This window comes from Sapajus apella, unplaced genomic scaffold (genome assembly GCF_009761245.1).
Source record: "Sapajus apella isolate SASKATOON/1434 unplaced genomic scaffold, GSC_monkey_1.0 scaffold10, whole genome shotgun sequence".
In the NCBI taxonomy this organism is placed as follows: Eukaryota; Metazoa; Chordata; class Mammalia; order Primates; family Cebidae; genus Sapajus; species Sapajus apella.
Genome location: NW_022436950.1, coordinates 38,453,143 through 38,474,165, shown reverse-complemented (window position 1 = coordinate 38,474,165; position 21,023 = coordinate 38,453,143). Strand labels below are relative to the sequence as shown.

Below are 21,023 nucleotides of genomic sequence, written 5' to 3'. Positions count from 1 at the left end.
CTACCTTTAAATAAAATTGTTAAGTAGGTAGTTAAAAAAAAATCTCTCTTATCCCTTCTGAAGTTCAAAGCCCCAAAGCAGAGAAAGTACTAGTATCTTTTCCAGTAGTCATTTACACAGGATTATGTGAGCATATTCACACTTGAGTGAATTCTAGAATGTTATCTCATATATGTACTTTCATTTCAAACTTTTTTTTATTTTTTTGAGACAGAGTCTCACTCTGTTGCCCAGTCTAGGGTGCAGTGGCCCATCTCGGCTCACTGCAACCTCCGTCTCCTGGGTTCACCGATCCTCCTGCCTCAGTCTCCTGAGTAGCTGGGATTACAGGTCTGTGCCACCACGCCCAGCTAATTTTTGTATTTTTAGTAGAGACAGGGTTTCACCATGTTGGTCAGATAGTCTCGAACTACTGACCTCGTGATCCACCCACCTCAGCCTCTCAAAGTGCTTGGATTACAGGTGTTAGCCACGGCACCCGGCCTCATTTCAAACTTTAATATTCATGGAGAATTGCACTTTCAACCCTAACGTCCCCCACTTGTTTTTTCTTTTTCTTTTTTTGAGAGGGAGTTTTGCTTTTGTTGCCCAGGCTGGAGTGCAACGGCATGATCTTGGCTCACCACAACCTCCACCTCCTGGGTTCAAGCGATTTTCCTGCCTCAGCCTGCTAAGTAGCTGAGATTACAGGCATGCATAACCATGCCTGGTTAATTTTGTATTTTTAGTAGAGATGGGGTTTCTCCATGTTGGTCAGACTTGGCTCGAACTCCTGACCTCAGGTGATCCGCCCGCCTTGCCCTCCCAAAGTGCTAGGATTACAGGCCTGAGCCACCACTTGTATCCCCCACTTGTATCCATATCCTTTGTCGTGTGATTTAGCAGTTCCTCCCACTAAATGGGTGGAGCATACATAGTTCCCTGCCCTTTGACTTTGTTTACAGCCATGTGATTTGCTGTACTAGAGTGAGGCAGAACTGGCAATTTAGTTTTGAGCCTAGGCTTTAAGAGATGGTGTGTTTTCCCACTTTTCTCTCATGTCTCTGCTACAGTCATGAGAATAACAAGCCTCAGCTAGCCTGCTGGTACAATAGGGAAGAGAAACATGGAGCAAATCCTAGATCAACCAACCTCTGACTGACACACAGACCTGAAAAATAAATGCTTATTGTCACATACTACGGAAGATTATATTGGTTAGCTATGCTATGTTTATGATCAATGAAAGGCATTCCTCTCCCTTACTGACAGGTGTTTCTTTTATCCTCCTAGAGCTCTTTTTGCCTCTAAGTCTGATGAAGTCCTATTGTGAGTCTAGAATCATTTGTCCATGTTGCTTATATTCTCTGATCTGAGTCTCACTACCAATGAGCCAAGAGACCTAGATTATCAATTGCAATTACTACTGACAAAGATTTTCTCATTCACATGGTTCTGTCTCGTCTCTCAGAGAAGTAAAGCCCCAGGCAAGTATAACTATATGGTATTTTTTTGTAAAATGAGCTACTGGAACCATAGTACATAGTAACCTTGTTACCTTACCACACTGGGCAAGTTTTCCATAGTATCCCTCAAGTAGAATAGCCTCTACTTTTTGTAAAGTTTCTAACTGAGAGAAAGTCAGATTGCAGTCACTGTTTTATGACCAGTGTGAAGTTAGTGAATACTTAGGTTAAGTGAATAACAGAGATTAATGGTACATGGATATCAAGGAACTATGACCCTGATGATTGTCATAGATCCTGAAGAAACGATAAACCAGTAAGAGGGAAAAAATGCCTAATTACAGTCTGTTGAATCCAGGAAGTTATGTATTTATTTATTTAAATTTTGCTAACAACAAGGTCTCCCTATGTTGCTCAGACTGGTCTCAGACTCCTGGGTTCATGCAATCCTCCTGCCTTGGCCTCCCAAGGTGCTGACATTACAGGTGTGAGCCACCTGTGCCCAGCCTATTTACTATTTATATAATAATAGAAGTAATAATCACTTTAACTTGTTATTTCATTTGATCAGGACAATAATTCTACTTGTATATACTTTTCAAATCTGTTGCTTATATAGCATATTTTTCAGGACAGAGTAAGAAAAATTTTGAAGTAACATTCCTTGCAACATACCTGATCCAGTTTAGCTCTCTTTAGCTTCTGCAGTGTTCTATCGGAGGTTAAAACTTTTGAACTGCTGTGAGCTTCAAAATATTCTTCTACTAAGTCACTCTGAAAGTGAACAGAGTAGTCAGTCCTTAGTAGCTTCAGATATCTGTCTTATATCAAAATTAGACAGTAATATTAATGTAAAATAGGACACGTGAAATTATTTGGTAGTATTTTCTTTTTAAAGCAACAGTACCACTTAAAGACCAAACATACGCCGGGCGCGGTGGCTCAAGCCTGTAATCCCAGCACTTTGGGAGGCCGAGGCGGGTGGATCACGAGGTCAAGAGATCGAGACCATCCTGGTCAACACGGTGAAACCCCGTCTCTACTAAAAATACAAAAAATTAGCTGGGCACAGTGGCGTGTGCCTGTAATCCCAGCTACTCAGGAGGTTGAGGCAGGAGAATTGCCTGAACCCAGGAGGTGGAGGTTGCGGTGAGCCGAGATTGCACCATTGCACTCCAGCCTGGGTAACAAGAGTGAAACTCCGTCTCAAAAAAAAAAAAAAAAAGACCAAACATACTTAATTTCAGTAATAAAACTGAGTAATTACTAGGATCATATAAGTTAAAGAAATGACTAGGTGAAGTAGTAGTCTGTTCCTAAAACTGATTCCTGAGTTACAATATGTAATTTTCATTTATACTAAAAAAAGAGAGATGGTTTTACATATGAGGATCTTTGCTTTTCCTGATAGTCTTTTTTCTTTTTCTTTCTTTCTTTTTTGATGCAGTCTCACTCTGTCATCCAGGCTGGAGTACAGTGGTGCCAACATGGCTCACTGTAGCCCCAACTTCATGGGCATAAGGGATCCTCCCACCTCAGCCTTCCAAGTAGCTGGGACTACAGGCATGCACCACTACACCTGGCTAATTTTTAATTTTTTTTTTTTTTTTTTTTTTTTTGCAGAGACAGGGTCTTATATTATCCAGGCTGGTTTCAAACTCCTGGCCTCAAGCAATCCTTCCACATTGCCCTTCCAAAGTGCTGGGATAACAGGCATTAGCCACCATGCATGGCCTCAAATAGTCTTAGCAAATCCTTTAATATTAGCGTGGCTGAGGAGGAAATCAACTGCAAGGTAACAAAAGAAAAAAAAATCCCACAAACAAACCAAAAAACTGGCCTAGTATTCCAGTAAAATGGAATTTTCTTCCCACACTATATGGTCTTCCGATTTTGGGCAGGACTAAACTCTAGGGCAAAGAAGGGACAGAAAGCTATCTAAGCAGTAGGCTCCTCAATTGCTCTGAATCTTTAGACAGAGGACCAGGATAATTTTCTAAAGTGAGGTGCCTGCAGTGTTCTTCCAAACGACTTAACATGGGTCTCTAGCGACATCATTCATTACACTAACTCGAACACATTGACAGTATTACAAAAACAATATACACCGAGAATTCATGCCTCCAATTGTCCAATCAGTATTTACTTTAAAGTTCATTTTTTTCTGTCATTTTTTAAATTCCAATCCCATAGCATATTTAAAATTTTATTTATTTATTTATTTTGAGACGAAGTTTCCCTCTTATTGCCCGGGCTGGAGTGCAATGGCATGATCTTGGCTCACTATAGCCTCTGCCTCCTGGGTTCCACTGATTCTCCTGCCTCAGCCTCCTGGGTAGCTGGGATTACAGCCACATAACACCACGCCTGGCTAGTTTTTGTGTTTTTTAAGTAGGGACAGGGTTTCACCATGTTGGCCAGGCTAGTCTCAAACTCCTAACCTCAGGTGATCCACCCACTTTGGCCTCCCAGAGTGCTGGGATTACAGGCGTCAGCCACCGTGCCTGGCCTAAAAAGTTCATTTTTATACAACAGACTTGAGATATCACTTTTAGCATATACTATTTACATATACTATGGTATTAATTCATGAATATTAGGTCAGAATAGAAAGCCCAGAAGTAGAAAAAAATATATATGGGAATTTATGTGGAAGGCTGAGAAAAGAGAGAAAAGTGAAGAAAACATATTATTCTGAGAGATATGGATCTCTTAGGGTAGCCTATCTTTGAGATACTACACAATTTTTCTTTAAGGTTAAAGTGTCTCTCTTCACTTACTGTTTTATCTCTTTTCATTCTTTTAGAAGGTGTTTCTTTGCAAACAGGAGCTGAAACTACTCTATTCTGAGCTTGAATCTTTTGGCTGAATATGACTGCATTAGTGTCCTCTTCATATTCCTGTGCAACCCCTTCATCATCCTCTGAGTTGGAAGCAGAATATTCGCTTTCACTGTCAGAAGGAGACCTTGGAACTGTGGGGGGAAAAATAGCAATTTGGACAGTTTCACAATTTCATGGTTTGACAAGAGAGGCACTGTGGAGTAAAGGAAAGAGTGTGGGCTCTGAAGTAAGAGTCTGAATTCTGGTTTTGTCATTATTGGTTCATGATTTCACCAGAGCTAATTAATAAATTTTCTCAGCACCAGTTCATTTATTTATCAAATTAATAGTACAGAGCTTAATAAACCATTGTGAAGATTGCACTGAAATGTATATAAAGCAACTAACTAATAATGCCTGACACACAGGAACTGTGATAAAAATGGTTAATCATACCTAACACTGTTCTCCTTCCCTCTTCCTTGCTAACAGAACTCCAATTTTGCAAGATATGGCAATATGCCCCACCCTAGGGGATGAATCATGGTAACTGCCTTTTCCCTCTACTAGATACCTGCTTTCCCAGCCTCTGCTCCAACCATGGTTAACTATATATGACCCCTTGACCAATTAACTGAAGGAAAATTTCTGGCAGCTTCTAGGAAAGATTTTCCTCACAGAAGAAAAGCCCCTATTTATACCCATCGTTTAAAGCTATGAAAACCATTTTGCAATACAAAGTATCAAACCTAAAGATGAAAAATGCTAGTGGCAAACTAAAAAGATAGGAAGAATCTGGGTCCTTAATGATACTGTTGAGTCACATCAACAATGGAACTTGCCACTCTATACTTGTTTTGATGTGAGATAATTAAATGTCTATGGCTTAAACTACCATTATAGATTTCTCTGTTGCTGCCTACCAAAAACATCATCCTAATATAGCACTCAATAAATGGTAGTTATGATTATAATTATTACTAATATATACACATACACCATCCCAGAGTTGATTCAAGAATTATCTTTTTCAACAAATCACCTCACCCCCACCACTCCCCAGAAATAATACAGCTAGTTTTACACTTACCAAATAAGAATAAAGCCAGTTTCACAAAAGTGAACTCCCAAAATATGAGTAAAAAAACTTTAAATATTTTTTAACTCCCAAAATATGAGTAAAAAAACTTTCTATTATTTTGAACAATAGAAATACTGCAGAGGATTATCCCGAGTCAGCATATAACAAATACAGATATTAAAAAAAGAAAAAAAAAGGCTTGATTTTGTGGGCATATATAGCTTAGCAGATTCAGATGCACATTGACTGCTGTTCATGATATATGCACAGCTTAGAAGTGGTAGCAGGTACCAGAAAATGTCTCTACCTTATTTACACATATGCTTCCTCCATGTAGGTATATACGTTTTGTGGTGATTAAGGAAGAGGGAAGTTCACCTTCTGTCTAAAAAACAACTCATCTTTGGGATGAGGAGAAAATGTAAGACATAGGATATAGTTGATATGAAATAATATTCACAACTATAGAGATCTTTTACTGCTTTAATATACCAAATCATTTAGCATTAGCATTTTTATGATGATTAAAAATTTTAACAACTCTATGAAATTAATACCTTGAAAACAAAGGGCTATGAATTATGAAGCCCTGATGTTCAGCTGAATTTAACAATGTTGGCTAATACTATTACTGTCAAGGGTCAACAGTATGAAAGAAGTTGACATCTTTCTGATATATAAAGGTCTAGTCATTTGCCCCAAAGTTAAATGTTCAAAAATCTGAAGCCGTATTTAATTTCATAAGAAGCAGGAGCCATGTTTGTCTACTTGATTTTGTTTAACACTCACTACAACTATGATTGTTTAATATTATTTCATTATAAAATTTCCAAAGAAATCAATAGAATCATTTCCAAACTATCTCAAAACAAATAAAAGCCATGTTATTTCATTGGAAAGACCCTTTTAGCTGACTTCAATATACACTTACTATAATGTGAAAGACATGATGCTGAGTGTTACAGCTAAAAGCCGACGATTTAAAAACCCAAGCATTCTAAATCTAGAACGTATATACTTAACTATTTATTGTCTCTTGTTTAGATGTTACTTTTTATAAAAATGTCATGTAAAAAGAAATACGTACCTATTAATCTTTTTCTTAGACTACGAGGTGCTGTTGACAGAAATTCACTTTTGTCATTGTTCTGTTTAAAAATAGAAAAAGCATTATAGTTAAATAATAACATGGAAGTTAATGACTGATCTGAGTAAAAGAGGCTAGAAAAGAAGAAAAATATTTTGCTTTCAATAGATTGCACTAGAACTAGAAAAGCCTAGTTCCTAGAACTAGAAGATAATGACAAATGAATTATTTGAAACAAAAAAGGGTTCCAAAATAACAAAAGAAATAACAAAATAAAAGAAACATAAATTCCAAAGGATTACTAGAATGATTCTAGAAATTGAATTCTACATATCTGTAAAGTATGTATATACTTTTATTATTATGTACCGAACAAATAACAGCCTTTCGAACTACTTTCACCTATCAGATTTGTTACATATATATATATATATATATTTTTTTTTTTTTTCCCAGATGGAGTCTCTTGTGTCACCCAGGCTGGAGTGCAGTGGCATCATCTCGGTTCACTGCAACCTCTGCCTCTCGGGTTCAAGCAATTCTCCTGCTATTACAGGCACATGCCACCATGCCTAGCTAATTTTTATATTTCTAGTAGAGATGGGGTTTCACCATATTGGCCAGGCTGGTCTCAAACTCCTGATCTCAAGTGAACTACCAACCTGAGCCTCCCAAAGTGCTGGGATTACAGGTGTGAGCCACTGCACCCAGCCCAGTAGAATATTTTTTTAAAAAGATAATATTAAGTAGCATTGAGGGCACCCCTATGTATATGGCAATGGGCCTTTTAATGTTCTAGAAATTTACTGGTGTTAAAAAGTATTACATTCGGTGAGGAGAGAAACAGAGATTTATACTTTCTTACTTTCTGTATTTAAAAGATTGTAACCTATTACAGAAGTACAAAGTATGTTTTCTTATAGAATAAACACCATAAGTTTTTAGCACATGAAAACATCCACTGTTATATACATGTTAATTTCTAATAATATTGATAAAAAAGTTAAAGTACCCTGTGATTTTGTCAACATGAAAATATGACAAAAAAATTTTAAGTTTATTGTCTTGTGATAGGTTGTTGGTGATAGTTATAAACGTCATTAAAATCTGATTTGGGATATTAAGAATAGTATTCTAATAACTGAGCTAATCCTTTACCAATGGATTTACAGTACGTCTCAAACTTTTTTGATTAAGATTCTCAAAAATTTTTACATTTTGTCATCTTGACCTAGTACATGTGTGTATATACAACTGAAAAAAATATATAAAACAGAAATTTAAAATTCTGTTCTACTTCATTTGTTAAAAATGCAGGTTATGTCCTATTAAACTGATTTCAAGATTGAGATAACATATAGATCTACACAGCTTAAGTCTGAGAATTCATAACATCTATGTCAAAATAGCTGTTGCAGAAAATTCCTGCTAAAAAAGACAAGATTAATAAATAATTTCTCTATTTGTTATAGAAAATTTCTGCAAACGAATCTATCTGGACAGTTTGCTCATTTGGGCAAATTGTTCTCCTATCAGGACAACAGATTACTCCCAGGGCAAAAAGATTATCCTATTAACAGTTATCAAGATACACTTTAAGACAGTCTCTTCATTGTGTCTGCCAATCCTAAAATATCATGTCCCCAACTTTTCCCAATACCAACCAGTTTACCATCCTGAAAAACCTGCTTTAAGCCACTTGAGCCCAGGATCCCTAAGCCCTATACATATTTTCTCTTGAACTTGCTCTTCTAAGACAGTACACTAAGATTCTGTCACAACGATATTGTCTCTTATTGTGATAGGTAGTTTTGTTTCTGGTTTTCTGGTCTTTTGGGAGAGCTGACAAGATCTACTAATGGGTTATAATCTATAATCTGAGAAAGAATAATCTAAATTCTTGATTGGATTAAGGCAATGAGTTTTTCTCCTTTTATACTGACACAACACACCAGATACAATATAGGAAAAAAGCATTATTAAAGACAAATGAAATTCTTGCATGTCTAATCTCATACCCAGACTTGTCTAAATAGGACATTCCTCTACAGGCCATGACCATGGCCTTCAATGTCTATACTGACTGTGGAGACAAAAGTGACTCCATCTTGGACGATAATCCATGTTAACTTCTGATTAGCCCCAGTTTCATGAATGCCTCCTGATTCCTACTTTATTTACTGCCTTCTGTGAAAGAACATGTGAACCTTGATATTATCACACAAATTACTGGCTACAATGCATATAGCATTCTTGCCCTCTTGACAATTAAAGAGGATTGCCTTTAATTATCTTGCTGGAACATATATACCCTTTCCTTATGGTATATAAGCCCTGGGTCTGGGGAGTAACAATGCAGAGAGCTACCTATCTTGTGGCTGCCAAGACCATACTCTGTCTTCAATAAAATACCCTTTACCAACAAACTAAACTTTTCTGCCTTGTCCTTTAGTTTCTTGGCTCCTTTGGCATGTGGAGGATGCTTTGCATATATGGCCCTTTCATTGAACACTCACATTCTTACTTAAGGGGTTCCCTTAACCTAAACCATGTATAAGCCCAGGTGTGTCTAAATCTATAGCTGCCCAGTCCTGGACACAGTTACTACCACATACTCAATGCTCTGAATTTGTCCATTCCTATCTGAGCTTGCCCACATCCAGGCAGGGCCACTTGACAAGCCATCATGAGAAAATTACACCACAAAAACATAAAGGAAGCCAGGCGTGGTGGCTCACACCTATATTACCAGTACTGTAGGAGGCCCAGGCGGGTGGATCGCTTGAGGTCAAGAGTTCAAGACCAACCTGGCCGAGGTAAAACCTTGCCTCTAATAAAAATACAAAAATTAGCCTGGTGTGGTGGCGCACACCTGTGATCCCAGCTACTCAGGAGGCTGAGACACAAGAATCACTTAAACCTGAAAGGTGGAAGTTGCAGTGAGCTGAAATCCTGCCACTGTACTCCAGGCTGGGCTAGAGTGAGATTCCATCTTAAAAAAAAAAAACCTCAAAGGAGGAGATAAAAATTGTCAATTCCTTTTAATCACTCTGGAATGTATTTGTGTAAGCCAGCCTAAGTTTTCAAATGTAAATTATAAAAGGATAGGGTAATGGATTTAGTGCATCTTGGGATCAAACTGCACACCACCACCCTCTGCCCCTCAACAAGTGAAACAGAACATGATATATAAAAGCAAAACCCCAAAAATTTCCAGGCCAGCTACACACAGCAGAAAAAGCACAACGGCTGGGTCTGGGGGGCCTGGCTCCATTTTCTAGCTGTTCTCCTTCCTAGTCAGGTGAACTCACAAGTCACTTCACCTCTCTGAACCTCATATTCCCCATCTGTAAGTTAGGTATTTAACTGCCAAATATCTGTAAATTACAAAGCACTATATAAATTAAGAGATAAATTTTTTTCATCGAATTTCTGGTGATTTTTCATCATGTCTTACTTTGTAATATTAAGGCTTTTGCTTCTTTTTAATCAATTGCTTACCTTCAGCTGAACCTTGTCTGAAGCAGAATGTCCTAAAGAATGAAACAAAAAGCCATGACTTACTATAGACACTTCACTTTTCATCGTGGTCTAGTTTCATTAAAAGTAAAGTTGACCCGGCATGGTGGCTCACACCTGTAATCCCTGCACTTTGGGAGGCGAGGCAGGAGGATTGCTTGAGGTCAAGAGTTCAAGACCAACCTGGATAACATAGCGTGACCCTATCTCTATTCAAAAAATTAAAAATTAAAAAAAAAAAAGCAAAATTGCAGCTTCTACATAGAAACGACCACATCATTACTGAATTTTAAATTAATTCCATCTCCACTAGAGGATTATCACTATTAATTTCATGATTACTCATATTATTATCAGCTACTTCCTGCATTTCTGTAGCATTCTAAAAGAAAAATGGAGCCCTTTTAAATTTTGATTATTGCAAGGTACAATTGGTCAGGTGCGCTAGCTCACGTCTATAATCCCTGCACTTTGGGAGGCTGAGGTGGGAGGATCACTTGAGGTCAGGAGTTCCAAAACAGCCCAAACAACATGGTGAAACCCCATTTTTACTAAAAATGCAAAAATTAGCCAGGTGTCATGGTGGGTGTCTGTAATCTCAGCTACTTGGGAGTCTGAGGCAGGAGAATTACTTAAACCAAGGAGGTGGAGATTGCACTGAGCCAAGATCACACCACGGCACACCAGCCTGGGTGGCAGAGCGAGACTCCGTCTCAAAAAAAAAAAAAAAAAAAAAAAAAAAAAAGGTACAATGGTGCCAGACACAATGGTGCATGTTTATAGTCCCTGTTACATGAGAGGCTGAGGCTAGAGGATCACTTGAGCCCAGGAGTTCAAGGCTTGAATAGCGTGCAGTAACTATGCCTGTGAATAGCCAATGCACTTTAGCCTGGGCAACATAGTGAGACCCTGTCTCTAAAAAGTGAAATAACAGAAATATTGGTAAGTGACACCAGTGTTCCTTTCATTTCTTACCATATATAGTTCAAATAAAGAGAAATAAAATATACACTTTTTCATCTAGTTGGAATGGATCATACAAAAACAGCTGCTCCACAATCTGTAAGATGACTTCCAAACTCCAAATGCCTTATTTCATATAGCATTTGCCAAAGCCAAATCTTCTATAAATAATTGGCTAACTCAAGCAAATGACAATAGGACTTAAAGACTATTTCTGGTTGGGCCTGTTGATTTGCACAACTTCAGTTAGCACAGGTATTTTTTCCTCTTATTGACTGCTAACTATGGATACACTAAGGTACATTAAGTTGTTTTTAATCTTCCCTTGATATTATTCCTCCATTTGAATCTTATGACATTTGCATTTTGTTAACTGAATTTTTAGAACTGAAGAGAAAGAAAATATATAAAAATTCACAAACAAGAGAAAAAGTAGCATGCTCTATCGTGAAGCAACTATGAAAACTCTTCAAAGAACTAATGTACTGTCTTACCCTTGCTACTTTGAGGAGCATTCATTGTTATCTCAGGATCATTTTTCAAACTGAATGAAACACTTTTTTTTGGTGTTTTTGCTAGTTCTGAAGCTGTAAACAAAGAAATACATAAAAACTTTTAAAGGACAACAGTAGACAAAGAGGGAAATAGCCTTATTTCACTTATAAAAATTCTTAAAAATACCTGTTACTTTTATCAGAAACAACCTACCCATATTAGGAGTAATACTCCTTTTACCTTTATTAGCTGTCTTCCCAGCATCTTCAAATTTTCCTTCATATTATCCAGGTTTCTTCAAAAAAATACAAATAACTACTTTGACCTTGCTGCTTTCTCTATTATCACACTCTCCTCTGCATCAACAACTTATGTTCCTTTCATTTCTTACCATATGTAGTTGAGGCACATCTTTGATTGGGGTGGGGGGGGTATGGTGAGAAAGAAAGATCAGAAAATGAAATCTAAAATCAAGTGAAAACTTTGCATAGTTAAAATTATACCTTAAAATCTTTTAAATCTTCCAAAAAGTGTGGAAGAGTTTATTTTGTGCCAAAAAGTCTATAATACATATGAATAATGCATAAAATAGTGTTGAACAGATGGCCATTTCTTCAACTGAGCATAAATGAAATAGTGGTCTTTTGTTTAGGGGCCATTTTATTTTTACTTTTAAATTTTTCTTTCTCTGTTTTTTTTTTTTTTTTTCTAAAGACCAAAGACCAAATCACTTATAACAGGGGCCATTTTAAACTTAAAAATATATTTATCTTTAATGATGCTCTCATAGTCACATCATGAGAGGCATGTGGGAAATGAACCCAAATGAAGAAATAGATTTACATTTCCCAAGTTAACACTCACACTGGAACACTGTCCACTGAGAAAAAAGGTACAAGCCAAATTAATTCCCTTTTTTCTTTTTTTTCTAAATGGAGAAGGTATAGTTAAATGAGCACAAGTGAAAGCCATATTACTGGCTCCTAAACCTTTCTAACCTGCCCCCATTTTTACCCTCCAATTTTGAAACTGACCTAAGATACTCATAACAATGTTTACCAGTGAATTGGCTGCTTCTTCTTACTTAATCTCTTTGGTCTTCTAAATGATTCACTAGGTATTTTTGTTGTTGTTGTTTGTTTTTAATCTTCCCTTGATATTATTCCTCCATTTGAGTCTTATGACATTATCCTGCTTCCCAAGCTACCAGTGGTGTTTATTCCATCTCTTCTTCACTGTCCTCAGCCTCCTCAACATTCTAAGCATACTTAAGGCTCAGTCCTTACTCTTCTCTTTATGTCATTTTTGGATTAAATGCTGATTTACAAGATAGAGAAAAAAACTTCATATAAAAAAAGCAACATAAGCACAAAGCAACTTAGCTGAGATCATTTTGGTTTTATTCTGAAACTAAAAATGCTCCACCTGATTTTAAATAATGATTAAACTACAAAGGAACCAGGGAGAAAAGAAGAAGAGAGTTGAAGAGGAATAAGAACAAGATAGTCATTTTTGTGAGCACGCAGAGATGATAGGCAGACATTCCAACACCTCTTGGATGACTCAACATGTCTAACAAGCACCAGGCACAATGCCTAGTACAACTGTCGCCCAGGCATCCAATGGTGTGATCATGGCTCATTGCAGCCTTGACCTCCTGGGCCCAAGTCATCCTCCCACCTCAAACTCCCATGTAGCTGGGACTACAGGCATGAGCCACCATGCCTAGGTAATTTTTAAATTTTTGTAGAGACTGGGTCTTCCTATGTTGCTCGGGCTGGTCTCAAACTCCTGCTCTCAAGTGCTCCTCCCACCTTGGCCTCTCAAAGTGCTAGGATTACAGGCAAGAGTCACCATACCCAGTGGTGAATCACTATGTAACATATAACTTTTTGTTTAGTTATGACTGTGAATGGCAAAAAGTTACAAATAGTGATTCTTTACATCAGGGGACAGCATGCTATAAGTCTATGGGCCGAACCCAGCCTTCCACTTGTTTTAAGTAAAGTTTTATTGGAACATAGCCACACCGTCCATACATATTGTTTGTGGCTGCTTTTCAGCTAGAGTCAAGTTCAGTAGTCACAATAGAGACTGTCTAGCCCACAGAGCTGGAAATATTTACTGTCTGGCCCTTTACAGAAAAAGCTGGCTGACCTTTGCTCTGCATTAATCATCTACATGCTAGCCAGGCATAGTGGTATGCGCCTGTAATCCCAGCTACGTGCGAGGCTGAGGTAGGAGAATTGCTTGAACCCAGGAAGTGGAGGCTGCAATGAGCCAAGATTGTGCCACTGCACTCCAGCGTGAGTGACAGAGCGAGACACTGTCTCAAAAATAAATAAATAAAAATATAAAAAATAAAAAGCAATTTCTAGTTTATTACCTTCACTATAAAGTTTTGCTTTATTAAAAGCTAATAGCTATTACAAAAAAAACTACATGTACACTTTCAATGCATGTGTACAGTTTTTGTTATTCTTTTCTTGCTCCTATGTCATATTTGTTTTTGATGATATTAAATGAAATGTAATGGCAAGGCTGTTGACTCTATTAATACAAAATTATTCCTGGATGCGGGGGCCCAAGCCTATAATCCCAGCACCTTGGTGGGTGGATTGCTTGAGTTTAAGAGTTCAAGACCAGATTGGGCAACATAAGGAAGCCCCGTCTCTACAAAAGAATAGAAAAATTAGCCAGGCATGTGACTTTCTGAGCTACTTGGGAAGCTGGGGTAGGAGGATCGCTTGAGCCCAGGATGTGGAGGTTGCAGTGAGCTGAGATTACACCACACATTCCAGCCTGGGCAACACAGTGAGACCCTTAAAAAAAAAAAAAAAAAATTAGTTATGATGTTACTTGTGGTCTTGTTAAAAAAAAAAAACAAAAAAACAAAAAACAGGGCATAAATTTTCTGTCTTCATTTTCATTATTCTAATAATTCATCTATATTGTGTTTTATACAATAAACCGGTCTTGCCTAATGATAGCTTTATATCAGTCATTATCTGGTCCTATCAAACCAATCTATTTTCTTTTTTTAAAAAAGATACTTATTTTCTTTTATCTCATTTATATTTATCTGTTCATCTATTGATGAACATTTAGGTTGATTCCATATCCTGACTGTTGTGAAATAATACTTCAATGAACACGGGAGTGCAGATATCTCTTTGACATACTGATTTCATACCCTTTGGGTATATATTCAATAGTAGGATTGCTGGATCTCAATCTATTTTTAATTTACCCATTTACTTCTCCAACCAGAATGAACTCCTCACTTTCTTCTCTACCTGGTACTTCTGCTTTTGCTCTTTTGTACATTTCTTTTCTTACCCTAGATACATTCTCTGTATTTTACAAAGCCTTCCTGTCTAAACTATAGTCTATTTCTAGCCCTATATTGTGGTTAGCCCGATTATATGAAAATCTTTTTTTTATTTTTATTTTTTTTATAGAGACAAGGTCTGACTATGTTGCCCAGGCTGGTCTCAAACTCCTAGGCTTAAGCGATCCTCTTGCCTTGTCCTCTCAAAGTGTTGGGATTATAGCTGTGAGCCACCATTCCTGGCCAAAATCATCATTTATACTCAGAATAACATTATTTTCTGGCAGATTATGTCATTTATTACATATTAAGGCATTCCATTTAACTGATATATTTAGATGAAACACAATTAGCAACAATACTTAACGAGTCAATGAAATTCATTAAAGAGCACTGTGATTAAACATGGGTCATAACTAAACAAAGATTTTAGAAAGTCTGATCAGTCTGTCAAATTGTGTTCCTGAAATTTCATGGTCATAATAATAAAGACTAAGTATCTACGAAACTGTCTTCTCCTGACTTTAAAACATGTATTTCTTTCAGATGTGATGACAGAAATGCACAGAATAATATTCCAGTTTTATCCAGCGCTTACAAATACAACACATTATCATCTTTAAGTTATGTGCATGCTGATTCTCCAAATGGAGAACTACTACTTGATTACTCCTGTCAGTTCTATTTCACTTCATAGTAATAGTTCCCCTCTTTCTCTAGTGGTATTTCTTTATCCTGCACCACTGTTATAGGGTTTCATTTTGGTCTTGATGTCTATTTTATCTTTCTTCTAATAATTACATCAGCATTTCTTCTCTGGTTTCTCAGTGGTCCTATACAGGATTCAGCCATTTTTTGTAGATTTAAAAACGTAATTTCTTGCTTTTTCAGATGGCATCTGTCTCCCAGGCGGCAGTGCAGTGGTGCAATCTTGGCTCACTGCAACCTCCACCTTCTGGGTTCAAGTGATTCTCCTGCCTCAGCCTCCCAGTAGCCAGAATACAGGTATGTGCCACCACACCCAGCTAATTTTTGTATTTTTAGTAGAGATAGGGTTTCACCATGTTGGCCAAGCTCATATTGAACTCCTGACCTCAAGTGATTGCCCACCTTGGCTTCCCAAAGTTCTAGGATTATAAGCATGAACTACCACACCCAACCAAAAAAGAATTTAATTTCTTGATGTAAATAATAAATACTAAGAAACACATCAATTCATGCAAATTATTGTATGTACCATGTTATGTTCAAAATTAGTAATGTATTTAATGTTACACCTTTTAGAAAAACTAAACTGAGGCCTGGCATGGTGGCTCATGCCTATAATCCCAGCACTTTGGGAGGCTGAGGTGGGTGATCACTTGAGGTCAGGAGTTTGAGACCAGCCTGGCCAACATAGTGAAACCCCGTCACTACTAAAAATACAAAAAATTAGCTGGGCATGCTGGCGGGCACCTGTAATCCCAGCTACTCAGGAGGCTGAGGCAAGAGAATCGCTTGAACCCGGGAGGGGTATGAGGTAAAAGAAAATAAGTATCACAGAGGTTGCTGTGATCTGAGATGGTGCCATTGCACTCCAGCCTGGGCAACAAAAGCAAAACTCCATCACACACAAAAAAGAGAAAAACTAAGGTGATTGTGGCAAGTGATTAACTTATATTCAGAAATACTGGTTTTATAATTACTTCTCATATATTCCTCATCCGCGTCAAAATTTAACATGTTTCATTTTTACTTGATCTTGAATGCTTACATGTGTCATTGGCTACAGTGATTGAATAAAAACAAACCACTGAAGAAATATACATATGTGTTTTATAATTATACATTACGTCCTCTTTTTCAACTATTACATTTACCAGGTAGATAATTATTACTCTACTGTTCCAGACTTTTTAGTATTTCCAAACGTTCTATTTACGTTATCTCTTTAATTCTCAAAGTGCTTTCACATTTATTATTTCCCTTCCATAATGCTTTCAAAAATGATGACCTCCCTCATACCACAAGATGAAAATACAATGCCATCTGATTTTTTGTTTTTTAATTTTGAGATAGGGTTTTACTCTGTTACCCAGGCTGGAGTGTAGCGGTGTGATCATTGCTCACTGCAACCTTGAACCCCTGGGCTCAAGCAATCCTCCTCCTTCAGCCTCCCAAATAGCTGGGACTACAGGTATGTACCACCATGCCTGGCTAAGTTTTAAATTTTCTATAGAGATAGGGTTTCACTATGTTGCCCAGGCTCGTATTGAACTACTGGCCTCAAGCGATACTCCTATCTTGGCCACCCAAAGTGCTGGGATTACAGGTGTGAGCTATCATGCCTGGCCTGAATTTTGAAAAATAACTGAGTTTAATTTTAAGGTTATATGTAATTTATTACAGCTTAGTTCTTTGAAAATCAGCAATTGAAGTACAATTGGTATAGTGGTAACTCAAGTAAGAAAAACGTTAGAAGGCTATTTCTAATAATTTTATGTATGCATTTTTCTATAATATAAACCACATTTTTCCATATACAGTGTAAAACTCTGGTGTTTTTTTTTTTTTTTTTTGAGATGGAGTCTTGCTCTGTCACCCGGCTGAGTGCGGTGGTCAATCTCAGCTCACTGCAACCTCTGCCTCCCAGGTTCAAGCAATTCTCCTGCCTCAGCCTCCTGAGTAGCTGGGACTACAGGTGTACCACCATACCCAGCTAATTTTTTTGTATTTTTAGTAGAGATGGGGTCTTACCATGTTGGCCAGGCTGGTCTCAAACTCTTGACCTCAAGCAATGTACTAGCCTCAGCCTTCCACGCTGGGGATTACAGGCATGAGCAACTGTGCCCAGCAAAACTCTTATTTAATCAATTCAGAATATCTCTATGTGACTCTCAAGTCACTTATTACTTCAAAAAACTTTGTGAAGAAACTAAGCTACGGCTGGGCATGGTGGCTCATGCCTGTAATCCTGGCACATTGGGAGGCTGAGGCAGGTAGATCACTTGAGGTTGGGAGATCAAGACCCAGCCTGGCTAACACGGTGAAACCCCCTCTCTACTAAAAATACAAAAAATTAGCCAGGTGTGGTGGCACACGCCTGTAGTCCCAGCTACTTGGGAGGCTGAGGCAGGAGAATCACTTATACATGGGAGGCGGAAGTTGCAGTGAGCTGAGATCATGCCACTGCACTCCAGCCTGGGTGACAGAGCAAAACTCCATCTTAAAAAAAAAAAAAAAAGAAAAAGCTACATATTTTGGAAAGAACTAAAGAAAAACAAAGACTTGTTCATACTATAAGAAGCTTATAATCTAGCTGAAAACAGAAGACATCTGAGCATGAAAAAAAAACCAAATGAACTTAATTGTGCTTAATATATCATCCTTCTTTTAGGGACTGTCTCATTATTATGTAAACTATAGGGAATCTCTCTTACTCTTTTAGGAAATGCAGCGAGGTGCTAATCAAGGGGAATGTGGTTAAATCTACCTTAGGAAAGATGAATAATAATTATAGAAATCAGAAAAGCAACATACCTAATTTGGCCATTTTTTCAGAGTGTTTTCTATTCTGAAAAGAATAAACTTTGTTTCCACCACCTGTAGCAGAGCCATTTTTCAATGATTCTGAAAGAAAAAATGCAACATACATTTAGGAAAAAAGAACAAAATTAACAGAAAAAAAGAAAAACTTTTAACAATAAAGATTTGTATCCCTCATTTATGTAAATTTTTTAAATTTATTTATTTATTTTTGAGACAGAGTCCCGCTCTGTCTCCAGGCTGGGGGGCAGTGGTGCAATTTAGGCTCACTGCAACCTCCACCTCCCGGGGTAAAGCAATTCTACTGCCTCAGCCTCCCCAGTAGCTGGGACTACAGGTGTGCACCACCATGCCCAGCTAATTTTGTATTTTAGTAGAGACGGGGTTTCATAATGTTGGCCAGGGTGGTCTTGATCTCTTGACCTCGTGATCCACCCGCCTCAGCCTTACAGGCGTGGGCCACCATGCCCAGCCTGTTTATGTAAATTTTAACATGCTATTCAAAGATATACAGGCATATATGTAAAAATCAAAAAACATAGCAAAACCCCAGATTAGAGGGATATGCATTCAATTCATAACAATATTGCCCTTGGGGAGGGAAGACTAAAGGGACTTTATTAGTTCATTTCCTAAAGAAAACATGAAAAGTACAATTGTTGAGGTTGAGATTTAAACAGCTGTTTTATGGTAGAAGCTTTCTTAACTGATCCTGACTTAACTCACATTCTTCAATCTCCTCTTTAAATATCAACTGCTACCTACAACTTACTGAACACTCATTTCTAGTATCCTACTCCCTAGCACAGCAATTTCCAACATGTGGCCTGAGGATTGCTAGGGTCCCTGAGGTCAAAATTTCTTCACAATAACACTAAGACATTAATTAATTACCTTTAGACTCTCAATCAAGAGTATACAGTGAGGTATTCCAGAGACAACAAGACATGATAACACTATCATATTGACTAATGGAATGTGTGAAGCAGATAATACAGTTGACTTCTATGAAGCCAGACATTAAAAATATAAAACAATGCCCTCCTCATTTTTTGAAACAGTTGTTTTTCATTTAAATATATGTAATTTACATCAACATTTAATGAATTTATTACAAAATAGTGCTAAACTTTTCCAAAATATGTGCTCATCCTCCTTATTGTTTAACCTTTCCTAGTGATCTGTATTTGTACTAACATTTGCCTTTATCTAAACCCCTTAATCTTTGTCAATGAGTACAAACTGAATCTCATTGAGAGGTGTTTTAATTTGTATTTCCTTAATCATTAATGATGTTGAACTTTTTTCACAGGTTTCTTCTCAGAAAAAGCATCTTCTCTACACTGTGGCTTGTCTTTACACTCTTTTTATGGTGTCATTTGAACAGAAGTGCTGGTTTCTTATAAAATAGACTTTGCACTAGTCTTTTACTGTCTCCATAGTTTTGCATTTTCCAGAATGTCATATAGTTGGACTAATACAGTATGTAGCCTTTTCAGATTGGCTTCTTTCACTTAGTAACATACTTTTTTCATGTCTTTTTTAATGTCTTGATAGCTCTTTTGTATTTAAGTGCTGAATAATACGCCATGGTCAGGATGTGCCAGTTTGTGGATCCATTCATTTACTGAATGACCTCTTTGTTGCTTCCAAGTTTTGGCCATTATGAATGAAATTGCTATAAAGGTCCACCTGCAAGTTTTTATATGAACCTAAGTTTTGAACTCCTCTGGGTAAGTACTAAGGAGCATAATTGCTGGATTATATGGTTAGAGTATGTTGAGTTTTGTAAGGAGCAGCACAACTGTCTTTCACAGGGCTGTACCATTTTACATTATCTAGAAATAAATGAGTTATTATTGCTCTACATCCTCACCAGCATTTGGTGGTGTTGGTGTGTTTTGGATTTTGGCTATTTTAATAGGTGCACAGTGGTATCTCATTGTTGCTTTAATTTGCAATTCCCTAATAATATGATATTGAGCATATTTTCATATGTTTATTGCCATCTGTTTATTTTCCTTGGTAATAAAGAATAAAAACAGATGGCAAATAAGCATATGGTATCTGTTCAAATACCTATTTGCCTATTTTTTAATTGAATGGTTTTCTTATTGCTGAATTTTAAGAGCTCTCTGTATATTTTGGATTAAAAGTCCTTTATCGGACATGTCTTTTGCAACATTTTCTTCCAGTCTGTAGTCTTCTCATTTTCTTGAGAAACATGAGTTTTAATTAGTTGAATTTGTCAATTTTTCTTTTGATTACATATTTTGTAAGAAAACTTTCTATAATCAAGAACAAAACCATATTCTCTTATACTTTCTTCTAAAAGCATTCACAATTTGCTTTTCACGTTTACATATTCAATTAAGGTAATTCATGTGTTTATAATGGGAAGTAGAGAGCCCCCCCTTTTTTTTTTTAATGGAAATATAGAATTGTTCCATCACCATTTACTGACCAGTTCATCATTAGCCCAATGATCTGCAATGCTATTTTTTACAGTATACCTAGTTTTCATATATGCAGAAGTCTATTTATGGAGAACTTGTTACTTCAATCACAGAACTGTAACTAGGATATATAATTAGAATATAGAATATATAACTATGTGTTTATATAATTTATATTTTGTCTGTATGCCAAATACAAAATATAAATCTGAAAAAGTTATTAACTAAAACAATTGGTTTTAAATAAGGTATGAATGAGACACTGTAAAAGATTTAAGAGAAAATTTGAGAAACATGAA

The 21,023-nt window shown here is 37.0% G+C and overlaps 1 protein-coding gene across 1 annotated transcript in view; it reads right to left on the bottom strand.

The window, feature by feature from the left end:
* The window catches only part of ORC2 (origin recognition complex subunit 2), a 50,763-nt gene that overhangs the window by 18,730 nt on the left and 11,010 nt on the right, over window positions 1–21,023 (bottom strand). Inside the window, exons 5-10 of the mRNA XM_032278705.1 lie at window positions 18,263–18,352; window positions 11,412–11,504; window positions 9,937–9,968; window positions 6,436–6,496; window positions 4,226–4,419; window positions 2,121–2,219 (exon numbers count right to left, since the gene is read on the bottom strand). Of these exons, the coding sequence (XP_032134596.1) occupies window positions 2,121–2,219; window positions 4,226–4,419; window positions 6,436–6,496; window positions 9,937–9,968; window positions 11,412–11,504; window positions 18,263–18,352 (569 nt within the window). The remainder of the gene's footprint in view (window positions 1–2,120; window positions 2,220–4,225; window positions 4,420–6,435; window positions 6,497–9,936; window positions 9,969–11,411; window positions 11,505–18,262; window positions 18,353–21,023) is intronic.